At 42.0% G+C, this 18,465-nt stretch overlaps 1 protein-coding gene across 6 annotated transcripts in view; it reads right to left on the reverse strand.

Moving 5' to 3' along the window:
- The window catches only part of LOC105689591 (LIM/homeobox protein Lhx3), a 34,599-nt gene that overhangs the window by 1,872 nt on the left and 14,262 nt on the right, over nt 1–18,465 (reverse strand). For 2 of the 6 annotated variants that reach the window (XM_012406731.4, XM_020854399.3), the window contains 4 exons: nt 2,561–2,735; nt 2,055–2,257; nt 1,532–1,724; nt 687–853 (listed from right to left, as the gene is read on the reverse strand). In XM_012406731.4, coding sequence (XP_012262154.2) covers nt 687–853; nt 1,532–1,724; nt 2,055–2,257; nt 2,561–2,735 — 738 coding nt within the window. Of the gene's footprint in view, nt 1–686; nt 854–1,531; nt 1,725–2,054; nt 2,267–2,560; nt 2,736–2,876; nt 3,596–18,465 lie in introns of those variants that run through there. The other 4 variants (XM_020854397.3, XM_020854398.3, XM_020854401.2 and 1 more) reach the window with 3 other exon arrangements.

Consider the following 18,465-nt stretch of genomic DNA (forward strand, 5'->3'; position numbering starts at 1 on the left):
TGTTACATCAAGGTACATAACATCGTAACATATGTCTAAAGTCACGGTTGCGATCAGAGAAAAAAAAAAAAAGACCGGGGACGCTAAAAAAAAAGTGAAAACACAGAAGAGGCTGATCAGAGATAAAAATTTTTTTTTTTCTCGAATTCTGGAGAACATTGAAGTCATAATTGAAAAAATAATTAAATAAATGAATGAAAAACGTTCAGAAAGGGGTAAAAGAATTTTTTGAGCGCGATATTCGAGTTGAGGGGGAGGTTGTTGCATAGGTGTATGTATATATCCGGATGAATAATATATGAATATTTCTGGATTCCTTGGAAAGTATTTCCCTATGGGAGGAGTGGTGCATGACCGGTGAAATTTACCTTCGGAGGATATCATTACACGACCGTTGAAAAGGACGTCTCTACGACTTTATCGCGTGTTTAGCAATCCGTATCCCAAAATCACGGTTACTTTAGAAGCGGCAGTTAGTCGAGCAATTTCTTGAATATTTTATCAACTACGTAGCTAAGACTTTCGCGCGCGTGCGTGTGTGTGTGTGTGTACGTGTGGGGGGTGAAGTACATGTGTAGGGCGCGCTAAAACGCTTCAACAAATTTGTAGAATTATCAAAGTTGAAAAAAACGAACCATGTGTAACGCTGGTTATTGGATTGTTTTCTTTTTTTTTAATTTACTCACCGTGGTGGCTAAAACTCGAATCCAAATCCACCTTGAGTTCATCCTTATCGAGTAATTTGTCATGACGAGGTGAATGACCTCCGCCGCTCCCACTTTTCATACTACGGAAATATTGAGACCACCTTGTTCTTCCCGCGTCCTTTTTGAGCCTCTTTTCTTTCGCCCTCCTGCGAAGGGTATCAACAAAAAATAAGAAAAAAACTATCTATAATTACGATGATGTGGACAATTTTGATGACTGTCCGGTGAGTTGAAAACGCGATTTGAAAAAAGAAAGAACATTTGAAGGTTTCTCACTTCCGGGATTCCGAAAGTTCGGCTTCCATCGGACAATCTACCGTGGATATATATTTTAGAAAATTGTTTTTGACGTTTGAGAAATTTCTTTTCGTAAAAATACAAATAATCGGAACAAAAAGTGTAAAAATGAAGCACGGTCGAAGGGCACGCGTACGCATCCGTTAATGTTGAAAACGGTGCTTTTCAATTTCCAGAAGTTCATCTGTGCACGACTTTAGTAAAGCTTATTATTTTCCGCGAGCTTTTCTCTAATTGATGTTGAAATAAATTTTTATCGTCGTAGATCCGGAGTCTGTCTAACCGTCGACGCTGGACCGACCTCGAGAGATTTTTTGGGGCTTCCGGAAGCCCCGAGCGGAATTGCGTCGCTCATAGATCGCGAAACCCCTTTTCGAATTCAACGAACAAACCAGGCAACCGAAGCGAAGGCTTCTTCTCTCCTCTTCTCCTTTCTCTATTCCGGGCGAATCGATTCAACGATGCAGGAATAATTATATTAATTTTTTTTTTGAATTCCTTCCATTTTCCTTTTCACCTCAACTAACCTGTTTTGAAACCAAACTTGGACCACGCGCATATCCAATCCCGTATCCTGTGAAAGTTGTTCCCTCACGTGACGTGCGGGTTTCGGACTGTTGTTATACGCTAATTTCAACGTCTCCAATTGCTTGGCGGTTATCGTTGTTCTTGGTCGTTTGTTGGGTTGATCTCCGTCTATACTGCCGCCGTCCGCGAGCTCTGATTGAATCAAAAATTAAAGAAAAAATCTTTTAATCGTTCCAATTTCTCGGGGAAAACACCCCGCAGACTTATACGATCTCAAAATTCCGTTTCTAGTTTTCTATAAAAACAAAAAAAAACAAAAAAAAAAAGGGGGGATGAAAATTATTTCATCTCAATGAGTAGAACAAAGGGTGCTTTTTGAAAACTTGAATTTTTCAAATATTCTTCGACTTGAACAATAAAAATTTTGTCAACAGAGTCATTGATTCACTCGCGTTATCTCATGTAATTTGAAAAAAAAAAATTTGAACTCACGATTATTCGGTAATCATTTCGATAACTCACCCTTGGCCTTGGCCTGTTCGTAGTCCGGTTTGCAAACGAGTTTTCTGTCCTCCATTAGATAAAATTCATCACCGGTGTCGAGTTGTCGCGAACATAAAGCGCAGGAGAAACATGTCAAATGATAGACAAGTTCCTGTGCTCTGCGGACAACCTGGGATGGTGCCAACCCCTGTCCGCATCCAGCACACTTTGTTCCGAAGCGCCTGCCACACCAACAACACACAACACATTCACATTACATTCGCACATTATTATTGATATAAATATACATAATTTTTCTTTCCTTCTTTCTTTTTGCTTTTCTCGTTCGATTTTGTCACTGGCATTAATTTTTCAGGGTTTCGTGACTTCGCCATGGATACAAGAAGAAACAAAAAGAAGCGAAAGACTTTAAGAAATTCCCATGTGAAATAATTGGAAAGGCAAATTTACATCTTTTGCAACGGGGGTGTTTTTTTTTTTTTTTCATAGTTATTCTGAATCATTGAGTATGAGTTGATGCTTACTTGAAGAAATCATCTTTGCAGAATACGTGTCCGTTTCTGGCGAAACATTTGTCGGTCAATCGAGCACCACAGTCGCGACAGGTGAGACAACGCGCGTGCCAACACCTTTCGAGTACCCTGAGGATGTACCTGTCTAAGATGGCTTCCTGACAACCGCCGCACTTCGGTATAGACGCTGAAACATATTGGAAGAAAAACGCAAGTTTAAATATCATCCCCAGAAAATTACTCGATACCGAAGAATTGATTTTTTTCATAATTTTATCTTGTTCTCTTTTTTGTTTTCATTCAAAATCAATTCGCGTCGTCGACTTACAGAGAAAAACTTCGGGTAAATTTGGAGGCAATCTTAATTCCGGCGGGTTAGACTGATGATCCAGAGGGTGTACGATGTTTCTTGAATTATTTACGTTATTAACGTGGTGATGATGAGATTCTGGGCTACTTTGTGGCGGTGTCAAAACCTCTCCACGACCAGCGTACATCCCCCCGAGGGAGATCAACTCGCAACCGAGCATTTTCACTTTCGATTCTTTTTGTTTTTTAAACCTTCTCTCACACTTCTTAAGTTTTTTCTCATTTATTTTTGATTTCGTTTTTTATCATACGACACTCCTCACATCGCCACACGTCGCACTCACAAATTCATGATCTCATTTGTTACTATGATATTCATTACTGTTATTACTATCGTTGTTATAATTATTTGTTCTCACCAAAGAAAAAAAAAAACAATTCGCAGGATTTTCATAAAAATAGAATGAGCATCGAACAAATAGGCTTTAAAAATCACTTCGGGTGTACGAAGTTTCGTCGTTGTTTTTTTTTTTTTTCAAATTTTAATCATATCAATCATATAACATCCTGCAATCGGGGAATGGTAATCTTTGTTTTTTTTTTTTTTTTCGATTCTACGCGACAGTTATTTACTTCTAAATATTTGCGATGAAAAAAAAGAAAAAGAAAAAAAAGTGCTCTTTTTGTTAAATTTTATCTCATATACGAGTGGAGGTCGACAAGTAGTTTACGGTGCAACGTCCACCGTTAGACTGAAGTGGCGGGGGTGGATTGTGCGCACGTGTTACGTTCTATGGGGGGTGGGAGATCGCCACGCCCATTTACCCCCTGAGAAAAATACTCATTGGTCAAGAGATAGGCCGCCCTTAGCATGGCGCAGAAAATCGTCTATATAGATATGTAATATCTGTATGTATATGTACATTCTGAGAGATAAAAGGGCACGGTAGTATGAAGCTGGTAAAAGGTGACTCCGCGAGGGTGGTGAAAATGGAGAATGGAAAAAAAACGAGATAGAAAGGAAAAATAGGGAAAGACAAAAAAAAACAAAAAACTAAGCGTGGAGACACGTCCGAAAAAGGGTAGATACGAGGGGGTGAAAATGTAAGAAGGTGAAAAGACAAACGGAAGAAAACCGACCCTTGAAATTGGGAGAAATTGACGATTGGTAAAAAAAATTTCATTTCGAATCAACTGCTTTGCAATTATTCGCGACGAATATTCTTCCGGTGACAATACTTTACGTTCTCGCGAAATCGACTCGTCATGTCTCACCGTTCAATTTTTTCTTTTCCCCTTTTCTCTTCATTCCTTTTGCCGCATCGGCCGATTTCCGGGGTCATAACCACGGTGCATCGATTCCATGAAGGTTACCCGCACCACAAACCTACACACGGGTCTTTGACGTCCTCTTTTGCAGGTACTCGTCAACGCGTCGACGTTCCTTTGTTTCGAACCCCGAGAACAATCTCCGAATTTCGAATGTATACAAGCTACTATGTACAATACACCCGTCTGAATGTTTCGCCGAGAACCCCGAATTTTTATAGTCTAGCCAAAAACCTCTTCTGTCTCCTCTAATATTTCATTTTTCGGTTTTCCAACTCACTCGGTTAGTTACATTCAAAAGACAATAGAATCAGGTAGGGCTTTCATGCGGTTCATTTTATACGTTATTATTAGCATTATTGTTACTAAAGTCGTCGAAATATTTTGAAGACAATCGAATCACTCGCCTTGAATTCATATCGTTACGTGGACATCGAATATAGCGAGATATATAATATTGCTTGATTATCGTTCTACTTATAAATTTATTTTCTTTTTTAACTTATCGTCATTCGGAAGTAACTCCAAATTCATCCGATTCGCAGAGACCACAATCGTTCACTGTAATTTTAACTCATAAGTGATGATTTTCATAATTTTCGAAGGTTTTTTTTCAGCGTGGATTCAAGGTTCGTATGTCGTGCATAAGTTATTTTACCTTACATACAATACGCGTACGTAGAACGGGTATGCGGGTATGAATATGAAAAGTGAAAATACGAAGAAAGGGGGCGCGATGGAGGGAGGGTGGGAGGGTAGAGAGGGACGAAAGACGTGTATCGCGAAGGACCTGATAAAATAACTCGGTAGAGATGAAAGGCAGGGTGGTTCTTCGTTTGCCGCGCGCCTCTCATATCTCCGCGGGGATTCCTTACTTTTATCGTCGCGCAACGACGCGCCGTCGTCGTCGGGTTACACATATATATATATATTTATATATATACATATATACATGAGATACATACGATACATACCCTGTGTATAAAGCATATAGGTATACCCTGCGACTACATGGCTACGTATATCTGTATACATATAGATATTTGTACAATGAACGTACGTGTACGAGTGTCTACGCGATGTAAATGAATTTCTAAGCTCCCCCGTGGGAGGTAAACCTCGCGAAGCTCCTTCGCGGCTTTTTACATATATATTTATACAATATATGTATATATATATGTATATATATATATATGTACCTACGTATGTATACGCGTTTGCTATAGCTGTATACCAACCTATATACGACGTACGTCGAACTCTCGACTACCCTTGCGCGTCTTATTCGAGAAGTTTTGCGGGAGCAGTCGTCGAAGGCGGGAGGCTTAGTGTATAGAACAGGTATATAGCTGTATATACGTTGTATGTAGGTGTAGTACATACCCATATAGCCGCATAGAGGCAGCCCGGAGGAAAATTAAGGGTGGATCGCCGGGCTATATTCTTATACCTATATTGTATATATACGAGGGAGGGTGAAGAAGAGAAGAATTCGCGCGCGCGCCACTATACGATTTCTATCTTTCTCTCACGTATATACATACATACGTACGTATGTGTATGTACCTAGCTGTAGGGAGGGGTACACATAGGTACCGCGTTACCTACGAAGACGAAACGCCATTTTATAATCTCACCCCCGAGTGTAGAGTCCTAAGGGGTGCGTTCTCGTCGTAATATGCACGTTGTATCGCACACACCTACCAGCTGACGAAAAATTGTAGAAAATAAAAAAAAAAAATGAACAAACGAAAAACGAGAATCACGGATTACCTCTAGGAGCTGAAATTTTTCCGCAATTTTTCGAAATTCATAGAAACGCGAAAAACGATTCTTTCTCAAAATCAAAACTTATACTCTCTAGATTTCTATTTTTTTGCTTTTTGTTTTTTGAAAACTTTCGGAACGAGTTTTTTTTTCTATTTTATCGTACTTGAACAGCAGAGCCAGGTATATTCGTGTTAAATATGAAAAATTTGAAAAAAATTGATGGTCCATTCGTGCATCGATTCGGTCGTAATTAATCAGAGTAAATTTTTTTTTCATCCTTTTTCGGTTTCATTTCCCATTCTTCGCGGCCCGGGGTATAATTTTACTCGTGACTTCGAACGGGTAGTTTTCATGGGCGTATCTGATCAATCAATTTTATATAGAGCCGGTACATTGTCATTTATACGACAGATATATACATATTCATATACAACTGTACGCGTATGAGATGCGTGTGTTATAATATGCAAAAATCGTCATGTGCCTGCGGCCCATCTGTTCCTCTGTGTGAACCTATGTATGTATTATATCATTATTATATACGAAAGGGCGTCGCGATGTCAGGTGGAAAATTTTATGTTTTATACGGTGCGTTAGCCCCACTACGCTTATACATACGTGTGTATGCCTTATTGTAGAAAAGGCGAATCTAAAGGGCAAAACCGAAAAGGCATTCATACATAAAAATCGACAGGTCGTTTCCTCCCCATGCATATATTTCATAGCCTGGATCATCTCGCCGAACCAACTGGAATCACACTAAAAATCATGCAGATGGCTTAACGGGTCCGGGTCATGAGTACATAAGACCTTTACCTATATCACACACGTCGATGAATCCGTATTCATTGCGTTTATGGAGTTTCACGAATCCGTCTGATAATTTGGATTTTCTTCTTTAGTGAAAAAAAAAAAAAAAACAATCGTGAATTTCAAAAACTAGAGAAATCTTCTTCCTTCTCACGTATGAGAATAATATCAGGAATCGCACACGTCAATCCCAATTTTTATGCGCCGTGAACGAGATCGTGCGCAGGTTGGAAGAAGAAAAGTAAAAAAAGAAGAAAAAAAAAAAAAACAGGATAAAATAGCTTGTAAGAAATATTGATAAAAATTGAGTCCCGGACCAGGTCGTCGGCGGTGGCTGCCGTTAAGATCGTATAAATTTATCGTGCGAGAAGCACGCCCACCCCGGTGTCGTCTTGTCGTCGTCGTAAAAAGCATCGCCGCGGGGGCTCGACAATTCGTCGGGATAGTCGAGCGGCGGCAGGGGTGGGAGGGGGGGGGGGGGGTGTTCGAGTGAGTTGGGGAGGCAAAATAACCGAATAGCGTTCGGCGGGGATCGAGATGGGGGCGGCAACGCGCGACGATTTTTTTCAGGGGGGATTCGGTAATGGTGGTGGCTCCACGGGTTACGAGAACTGAGGGTGCCCCGAGCTCGACAAATTATAACATTCACTTTTTATCTCGCTATACCTATTGTACGATAAAACCTACGCACTTCGCTGCGATACCAGCAGCCGTACGTCAATTTTCTTATCCGACTCGTCCGTCTGCAGAGATGCGACGGAATATTCGTAGATTTATTTTCAGGAACGCGTGGGAAAAATAAATTAAATAACGCGAACGATCGATCGGAACGTGAGAGAAAATGAAATTCACCATCGGCGAGTTTTTCCGTTCGTTTTCCGTGCGGTCTCGTCAATTTTTATCCATCGTGTGAACGATTCGATTTCGAAAATATATTCCACGAATTTAGTTGTAAGTTTTGCAAATTTTGAGATCGAAAAATTGGACGTCGGGCAGCAGCTGGTGTGCTTTTAAGCGAAACTTCGGAACACGATACGGTTTTTATCGGCGGCAATCGATTTTTATTGCTTCGATCTGCGCAACGGGATGATAAATTGCACCCATATATTAAATATAATGCATAACCATATGCGTAAATGCGATTTTATTTGAATATCGTATACAATACATTCGTATACAGAGAAATGTGTACAACGTACATATGGATACGATAATATTTCATGCGTAGTCGTCACGGTGACGTACCCAAAATAATGACACAATGATTCTTCGCAGATTCACGTATCTGGGAAATACGATCGTCGTGTGCACGCGACAGAGCTCCGAGAAAACGAAAAAAAAAAGGGAAGAAAAAAAAATAATATCGCGACATCGTTAAATTTATCTCACGTTGAAGTTTAAAGCTGTCCGCGGAAATGGCGGAGTACAACGTCAGACCGTCGAATGACGGGAATTCGAATCTGGAGTGAAAACGTGTATGGTCTTGTATTATACATAAGGTAATTCGATATTCCGAACTAACCGATGTTCGTGGACCAATAATTGAATCAATTCAGAAACGTGTAATAACGAGCCCGTTAACGCTGCAATTATTCCAATTTTACGCAGCAGCAGCAGCAGCAAATTCATTCTGCACGGTTAACGTGAATGTTTAACAATTCCGAATTGACTCTCGCTCGAAAATCATGTCGTCGCAAGGTATCTCAATTCCTCGTCGTAAGAATTCGAAGCAAAAATCAAAATCAAAATCAAGAGACAAAAAAAAAAAAAAAACAAAAACAAAAAAGCAAAAAATATGATGGAACATGAAAATACGAACAAATGTACCGGAATGCATCATCGATCATCGAGAGATCGTCGATCTCTCGAGTCGTTTGGCTAAGGGAATAAGCTTTATAGAAATTGTGCAAACAAGTATAAAATGGTGCGCACAACGTGCCCATGGAAGTGAGTAATATGTGGGGATAAACTGCATATGGGGTGCGTTTAAGATCTTTTTTGATGCTGCCGTTGCTCCCGCGCTTACGGTGGAACTGCGCAGGGTCGCTTACACGTACGTAAAACACATTCACCGGTGTCCTAAGTGTTTTCTGTTCGCGGCTGTAGTTGAGGGTGAGAATTGCAAAAGAGAAAAAAAAAAAAAAAGAATCAAAAAAAAAAAAAGGGGGAAAAGGGATGGAAAAACGCGGACCGCGAAGAGAGAAAAAGGAGAGAGCTAGGTATTTTACGATACGCGTATGAATACAGGGGACCTGCAGCTATACATACACGCGTACACGGTCGGCACGTACACCTATACGTATGTATAACATTTTCGATCGCCCTTCGCGTATATTATATACATATATTCATGTATGTGTGTGGACACACGCGTAGAACGTGGACAAGTGACACCGGCTTAGATTGCCCCGCCGATAAAACCTAATAACGGGATGCACCCTGGTCAATAAACCTCGATGGGACTATGGAAAACCGAACCCTTATACGCGTGGATTATACTCGCTTCAACCCCCATATATCACACGTGATCAACGATCTATCTACTTATCTATCCATTCGATCGAAAATATCATCTGCCGTTTCTTCGCGTTATACACCGAAAATCCTTCCGAATAGATCGGAGTCAATCGCGTTAGAAAGTCGGGTTTTTGGAATCGACGTTTTATCGGGGTTAATCGGGGTCGCGACGAATTTTCGAAATTCGATTTTCTGATTTTTATTTTTTTTTTTCTTTTCAAAATTGCTTCGGGGTAACGCGCGAGAATCGCGAAGGTCTTCACAGAGCGCACCTGCGGTGTTTCTAGTTTCTCAAAACCGATTGCGAGTGCACGGAAATACACGGAAACGCGTTACGTAGGCGCGCACACACGCGCGTACATCTCACCGTATCCATTAGCGAGCGGTTTATCCGCACATGTGCACGACCATCCCTCACTTCGGGATTAACTTAGTTTCTCAAAAAGCAACCCCCCCGTTCGTACGTGTGCGTCGCGTTTTCCGTCCCCGCAGCGATACGCGGTACGTACATAGGTATACCGTAATACGAATACGTGCGATCTCATACGCGTGCAGTTCGCACAGGTATGTATACGTATGTATGCATATGTATCGCGCCTGCCTTTGACGTAGGAACCCGAGCAGGTAGATTATCTCCGAGTACATTTTCGTTTTTCATTTACACTGTGCGCGCTTATAATAATGCATGCAAAACTTCACAGCTCACATTTCCGTAATTGAGTAATTTGTATAGTGCACCGTGGTGCGTATCGCGCTTATTGAATATCGTTGGAATTTATAACCACGTCTCAAAATTGACGAGCGTAAAGTTTAAAAATTCCGAAAGAGAATTGTATGATTTTCGAAAAGGGGAGAAAAATATTATTTCAGTTATTCCGTTTCTAGCTACATTTTCTCTGTATAAAATTCATCGCTCGGTGCGAGGATGACGTCTAGATTTACGTGTGCGTACACACATCTATGGTCTGCATATATGTATACATATATATGCGGACGTATGGCGTCACGAAAGGCTAGAACGTTTAGCGAGTACATTAAGGAAATTGCGAGGCGTCCTTGTGTACGTGTGTACGATATATGCCGTAACTAGGGGTGGTTGGTTTTGTGGGGTGCAGCCGAGCTGACATTAAGGCCATGTGATGTATATCACGGTATTAACGCGCCATGATATGGGATATACTTATCCCCGGATAAACCAAAAAAAAAAAAAAAATTATCGAAACAACGCCCGGTGCGGAATGGGCCTGTGGCGATCGTCGGGTCGGAGAAAATTGTTCAAAAAGAGAGAGAGACAGAGGGGAAAGAAAAAAACCCACTGCGGGACTGAATTCATTGTATCTGAAAAAAGTCGAATAATTTCGCATCTTTGACAGCCTCGCGATACGTTCGATTATATTTTTCATCGGTCGTCGACCTGCGCCTGATTCCGTGCAATTATTTGATCGGCCCGACCTTTTTTTTTTTCGTCGCTTCATTCCGACGGCAATCCGCGTTCCGTCTGACGTCATTGCGAGGGGTTCGTGAATGCGGTACGCTCCTCGCCTACGGGGGCAGGTACGTAGCTAACGTGTACAGTCGCGTAGGACTTCCGGTTTTGGGAATCGGAAAAGGGGTGAACATTTTTTTTATTTCATATCGTTCGATTTTTTAATTAAATGCTTGGAAATCTGGACACTTATGATTGCTTCGGCCCTCTTGACGTGCGTTAAAGGTAAGAACTTCCGGCGCGTGGCTCGTGCACCCGGAAATCAAAGGCCACAAGGTCACGAGCGAGCGAGCGGTTCCGATTCGCTGATTTAACAAATGGGTGTTCGCGCAGATGCTGCAGAAGTATATAACCCTTCGTTCATTAGGAACTGTAATGTGAAGGCAAAAGAAATTTTTTCAGCTGCAAATGATTGTTCAATGTAGAGTAAGGTTCGTTCTTCACCAAATACTGGTTTGTATAAATAAAATGGCGGACTTCTAACAAAGAAATGAATTAAATAAACCTCGTCTTCATTTTTTTGCTTTTAAACACGACAGGGTGGTTTTACTTTTACATCGAAATAAACGTAAAATCACCGCTCGCAGACGAGGTGTACCCATAGAAAAATTAAACTAACAATGAGAAGGAGACGAGCGAGCGGAACATGAGGCGGAATTTGTGAAATATGAATCCAATTACCTCGTGCAATAAAAAAAATAACGAAAAGAAAGCAAAGGCAGGGGAAAAAAAAAAAAAGAAGTTACATCAAACTCGGCAGCCGCACCCACTGCACAGCGGGTGGTTCCGTTGGTCAGTGTCTATAGTCTTCGACCGGCAGATGCTCTACATTTTATTTTGTTTTATAATTTTTGTTTCTTTTTTTTTCAGAAACTGGGGCTAGAATGCCCCACAGTCGCGGCTATGGACTGATCGACTTTCAGCTGTCGAATCGAAAAATAATTACTGTAATTTATATATCTCGTAGAGTAATCGTGAACACATCACGTGTATCACACGTACGAAAATCGGAGGGGAAGAGTAAAGAAAAATTTTGATGCGATTCAACGAGACAATTAGCGTTGTCCACGTAAAATTAGTAATTCCGTGTGATAATTTTTTTCTGATTTTTTTTCTTCCCCCCCCCCCCCCACCTATACGAAGACGGAGGATACGAGGTATCCAGATATCTCTTGAAACAGCTGCTGTCGGAAACCCGAAGACGTCTTACACCGTTTGACGCGAGGTTGACACGCGGGTGGAAATCGGTCGGATCGGTTGCAAGGTGAAAAAAAAAGAAGAAAAAAAGAAGAAGAAGAAAAGGGATCGGCACGCGCCGGGTCGTTTAACAGCTGCCGTTATTTGGAGAAGAAGGATAATAAGAAGAACAAAAACGAGAAGGAGAAGCCTGATAATGTAGAAAAAATATCCCATAGAAAGACGATGACAAAAGACGTGTGTGTATATAATATACCTTCTACCAGCATGCGGTAGAGTTGTTACAAGTGCTCTCTCTACGTGTGGTGCGCGGTACCCGACAACATATCGAATTTCGACCCTGGACGGTTAACGTGAAACCGAAACTCCAGTCCGAACGCCACATAACTAGCGTTGAGAAATTAACACTTGAAAAAACCATCGAGTGACCGTGGAGATATCGATGGCGGAAGTGTATAGAGACAAAGGTTTTTATTTTTTTTTTAATTTTTTTTATTTCTCGTCCGTCTGTCGCGAACTCTTCGTTCGATCCGATCGACCAAATAGTCCGTTCATCGATATTTCCACCTGAGTCAAGCTCGAGCAAGATTCTCCGACGGGGTCGATGTTTTTTTTTTTGCAAAATTTTGTTGAAAACTTGAAAAACTTGGGAAACGTTTGGGCAACGTTCTACGGCGAAGACGGACCGAATCAATTCTCACGTTGTTACAAACTACACCGTACCGTAAAACCGGTCCTCGCTCATCCCGAGGGATGACGAGTCCGGCAGAAAAGCGTCGTGTGCGACATGCACACCGACCGCGTGGCGTAGGTCGCATCGGGGGTGCGCGAGTAGTTCCGTACGAACTTTACGGTGGTCGCGCCGGTTACATGGGAAAAAATATATATCGAGGTATCCTTTGGCGCGCTGGCCCGATACCGAGAGTATCCAGTATCGCAAAAGCATATTGCCACAGTTCGTCCTGCGGGGATTGAACGCGCGCGTGAGAAGTCGAGGGTTACCCACCGTAATGTAGGTATACGTATAGTTTTTCCTCCACGCTCCGCGCGCCGCACCGTACTTTTCTATAGGATTTCAGACCCGTACGCCATTTAACGCGGCGCACGGGATACACCCCGGGATCATTCTCACCGAGGACCTGCTAGACGATCAACGGAATATTCACGGTCGCTCGGGACCCGATCGGCTAACCGTATGCAAGTGTACGGCTTTTATTGTTGCTCGTGTTCCAAAGGCACGGACCGTTGCACGCCCGTGTGCCTATCCCAGACCTCACCGTCCCCCGGCTACTACTTCACCTACTCCTTCTCCAGCTGATTACACCCAAGGGTACCGCACTGTTTCCAAATGCAACTGACAATAAGGGCGTCACGCCTGAGATCGTCTTCCCAGAGATGAAGGGAGAGGGAAATAGCTGATAAATGGTTAGAAAAATATTCGTAAACAAAACCGAATCGAAGTGCAGCTGGAAAAAGGCCCGAAAATTGTTTGAAAAAAAAAAAAATAACAAAATTCAGTCATTTCTTATTTCAAATTACAACGTGTTCGATTAACTTTATTAAAAATTTGATTCTCATTTTTTCGTTATTCGGGGTAGAGCTAGGATTACGGCCTGCTTTTTTTGCAGAGGAGATTAAGGTCAGAATATTTTCGAAATTTGTAGCATTGATGTTTGAACAAAAAAATCAATACGACGCGGTTATACCATTTTTTTTTTTTTTTTTATTTCGTTATTTTTTTAATCACGTTAAAATTACCGCACCCGAAAATAATTATTGGCGATCCCCTTACTGTTCGCCATCATCGCGATTGTTTGTAAAATCCAGATAATTTAATTAAATACCAGCTGAAATACTTGCGGTGCGTGTTTTGAACGGTTGTACGTGGATTACATCCATATATACATTATAATACTTGTGTAAATTCGTGCCATGAACACCGCACTTCGGAATGACGGCTAAAATTTAACGATCGTTTTCGTTGAAATAAATAATAATCGTGCAACGAATTTCACCGTACACTCGATAGAGGAGAAAAAAAAATCAAGTCGAATGAAACGAAAATGTTGAAAATCGATTTTTCGTCGTGCGAAAGTCGAATCTGTAAACTTGGACTCGGAGATTTCGATGCGCGGCTGAACGTATGATTATCGAGATAAAAAATGGTGGGAGGAAAAACAAAAAAATTATCATATACATAATTGAGGATCTATCGCGGGGGTTGTGTTTTGATTTTCGATGGGAACCTTGCTGCAGCAGCGTACCACCATTACCACCACCCGCGGGGTGGATTTTGTTCTACGGGCTAGTCGGCGGCGCGCCCTCATGATTTCCCAAGGGAAACGGTCCCGCCTCGCCCCGCGCGCCCCTTTTCCCTCAAGAACTGCACTCGCGGTATATATCTGTACGGATATACGCACATATATATATATATATATATATAGCTGTAGAGGTAAATACGTACGGTAAAACCCTCTGGAAAACCACCCCTGCACGTCTTCGAAAAAAGGAGGGAAAAAGGGGACCGACGATACCCCGGCCCGTCTTACGAGCACCGTTTCCCTACAAAAGGTGCAGGCTGCCGCGACGTCGAAAGTTATGGGAAAAAACTGAACGAAGTAAATCAATCCGAATCCGATAGAAAAATAAGTCCCTGATTTTGTTTTCGTATCCGACGGATGTTCGAGCCGTAATTAGCGATTTTCGAAAAACCGCTGGGGATAAGGATAAAATGGCCGGAATTCCGTTTCTTGCGTTTTCAGAGTCCTGCGCGGTCATCGGAGACTAATTGGGCGACACGTACGTCTATTTTCGTTCACCGTTACGTATACATACATGTACGCATACGTACGCAACGTGTGTAATATACACGTGAGATAACTGAGGCTGTACATATTTGCGTTGGTTCGGATCGTTCGTACGACTGCAGATTTGTATCTGCGAGTGCGTGAAGCGTGCAGCTTTTAGGCCTCTCGTTCGTATACCGTAATTGTCATTCCGTCGTTGCGACGGGAGGTGGGGTGGTCGGGGCTTATGGGGTTGGAGACACTCAAAGTCGAGGGCGTGCACGCGGCCCCATTTGACAACAACTATATAGAAACGATAGCGTACGATACACATTTGAGCTTAAATTCTATTTGCTTACGCTCTCACCAATGAACCGGGGGGATTATACACCGCGTTAAATTGTATCCTGTTATCGTTAACGACGATCGTCATTGACGTTTCGTAAAAACAACCTGCGGACGCAGTCCTACTGAAGATCATCGTCGTTATCCCGCCTCTATAGAATTTTAATACCTAATAACTAGAAAATTTGCCAAAAAAGTAGAGTTTCTAGCTCTTTTTTTTTTTCCTCTACTCTTCTTAATTTTATAGTTTTCCAATAATTTTCTAATTTCTCACTCCAAGATCGAAGAAGAGAGAAAAAACTTGCCTCTTATTGGCGAGACTGAAAATTTTCATTTCGTTTTCAAGCTCTCATTTTTGCCCTTCATTTCCTAAAGAAGTTGAAATCTAATTAATTTTTTTTTTCTAATCATTTGTAACGATTTTTGGAAGAATATGGTTCGTAAAGGAACCGAAGCACTTGATTGAATATGAATGACATATTCCACGGGTATGAATCGACAAAGATCTAATTCTGAAGATCAAATAATTTTGTTGGCTCTGATAAGAATCTGACCGAAACCCTAAATCAGTTATCGGATCCAGCGGAGAACTCCGGTACTGTATTTTGCAGTGGGAAAAATTAGGGATGGGGATAAAAACGGGGACGCTTCGTGGGATTCTTATCCTCCAGAGAATTACGGTGCCCCCGAAGATCCCTCTGATTAGGAGCGCCGTACGAAACAAAAAAAGAACATCCGAAGGACTTCTTTTTCTTTTTTTTTTTTCTGTTCGCCGGTTTACCAATCACCGTACTCTACTCGTTGCCCGAAATTTCAAAATCGGAAATCAAATCGAGCAAAAAAAAAAATAAACGAGGATCGCTCGCGGACATTTTCAGGCGTTGAACGATTGATCATTTTTTTTTGCTTCTCATCGCCCTGACCGTTACCCGAATAAAATTTATGGTTACTCGCACTTGCTACGGTCGCGTGCCGTTTCCATCCATCAAAGCAGTTTCCGCGAAAGATGGTACCGCACCCCCCTGCGAAATCAGGGGGTGCGACAGCGCGGTTTTTGACGAAGTACAAATCGCAGCCTGCCTCGATTGAGATGTACCGTGAAATCGTCGGAATCCATTCGTTTCGTTGTCGCGAGAAGAATTGATATTTTTTTTCGACTAACGTGGTACCTGTAACAATTTTAAAGGGACGTGTTTACAGGCGCGCAGCAAAGCGGGGATAACCTGACGGTACGGAGTGCGGTGTATGTGCGGCGTATTAATTATTCAGAGACAATATTCCTGAACGCGGTATGAGTTCAAACAGTGTACTAAAAAGCAAACTCTATTCAATTACAAAGATCGTAAAACTTGCATAATCTACAAATAGCCCCGAACCGCCCTTTCGGGGTTTTCGAGGCCCCCCGTGCCCCCCCCCGCCCGTTCCTTGTTTCGCCGCACTAAAATTGCCGCCACCACCCTTTCTCACCCTTGTTCTTGTTCTTCTTCTCGCGAGGGCGATATCATTAATGATAATCAACTACCGGGTGTATTAATACGGCTACGTTTATAATACCAGTTTAATGCCACTATCTACCCTTATATCCTCGAATCCGGGTAGACCACCTGTACACAGTTAATGGCGGATCCAAAACTCACCCCCTTGCCGCCCTCTTTGTACTCGCCCCGTTCGAACGTGTATATATGCAAAATTCAAACAATGAGCGGACGACTTACCTTGTACACGAGCGTTGACCACATGTCAGCCCTAATTTTTGAAAAAGAATTCTCCGAACAACGCTCCAAAAATGTGAAATCTTTGATGTTCAATTAGTTTCAGGACTTCGCGAAGAAGAATAGGAACAAAAATACTTCCGAAGAGATTATCGAGTGACAGTTTACATGCGCAACGTTTCACGGGGTATCCTCGTGTGGTAGGTGGGTATATATAACGAAGTATATAAATCATGCGGTACAGGGCATTAGAATAATTACACGTGAGTGCGCTCGCATGTGGTCGCTAATCAAGAAATACTCGATCAACACGCGACCGTCGTCCTATCGTATTTTACCAAAGGTGCTGCAGTACGATGTTACAATGATATATGACGTAGTAGGCTACTCATGGTGGTTATAGAGTGCACCGTGTACGATTATTATTACGCGCGGTTAGAAAGTATGAAAAAAGGTCGAAAAAAAAAAAGGTAAAAAAAAAAAAAAAAAAACAACAAGCTGACGCAAAAAACAGCAAATAATGGTAGTTTGAAAAATGCAAGAGCCGCGCAGATAATCAGTATCGTTATTACAGGTTCCATTATCATTATAAATACGTGTACGACTTTTATCGAAATTATCATCGTTCGCTTAGGTGATTATATTAAATTTTCATCGATGTGTGGTCTATAGTACAGTTTGCATTAGCGGTGCACGCGCGCCGTTAAAAATACCTAATTGAACGGCTTAATTATTATCGGCGGAAAAAAAGTGGGTAGAGAGAATAAGAACTTCATTCCGAACGCCGCGAACGGACGGCGGAAGTTTCTTCTCCCTTTTAATTTTTTTTTTCCTTTTTCCTCTCGTTTCCGACGATCGCTCTCGTCGTTATCATTGTTCTTGTTATTTTCATCATCGCGATCGTCGAATTTCGCCATCTGCCCCGACTGTCGCAGCGTATACACGTACAGCGTACCGAACTTCGGCGCGATTCCCTCCGAACGTAGCGACGGCAGAAGCGGGGGGTTGATTTCAACCTACGAAAAGTCAACCGAACCTCCACCACCACCACCCCCCCCCCTCCTGCCCCATATAATTCCGCATCGGTACACCATGTACGGCGGTACTCTGTACGAGGTATGCGTTATACGTACGCTTTTATGTATATATATATCTGTATATATATGTGAAAACCGACTGGTTCTAATCAGGGGATGCCGTGTACCTATTAGAGGTTTAGGGGTTGCGGGACAATGGGTGCGCGAATGCGTGAGTGCGTGGGTGTAGATTTTATATAGGTATATATATATATACATATGTACTCCTGTATACAGATATATATTTATCTTTTCCATATACCCGATGGAGCCGCTTTCTCTATATGTTCGGGATCTGGCGTCTGGTGTTGCTTTTTCTAAAGCTCGGCTGTGTACGCCTACGTGCGCATTGTGTACGTATCTTTACATATATATGTATGTATTCGTTCGTACATGGTACATAGGCTACGGGACGCTCGAAGATTCTACGTATTTTTGACGTGAGAGTTGTTCGCAGTGGGGAGGGGATGTTTCCCATTTTTATACGGAACGATATAGATAGAGACATGACTGGAACCGAGGGTGACTTTTATACGAGGACACCGAACCAGGTATACGTATGTATATATATATATAAATG

The sequence above is a fragment of the Athalia rosae genome, chromosome 7, assembly GCF_917208135.1.
Source record: "Athalia rosae chromosome 7, iyAthRosa1.1, whole genome shotgun sequence".
NCBI lineage: Eukaryota > Metazoa > Arthropoda > Insecta > Hymenoptera > Athaliidae > Athalia > Athalia rosae.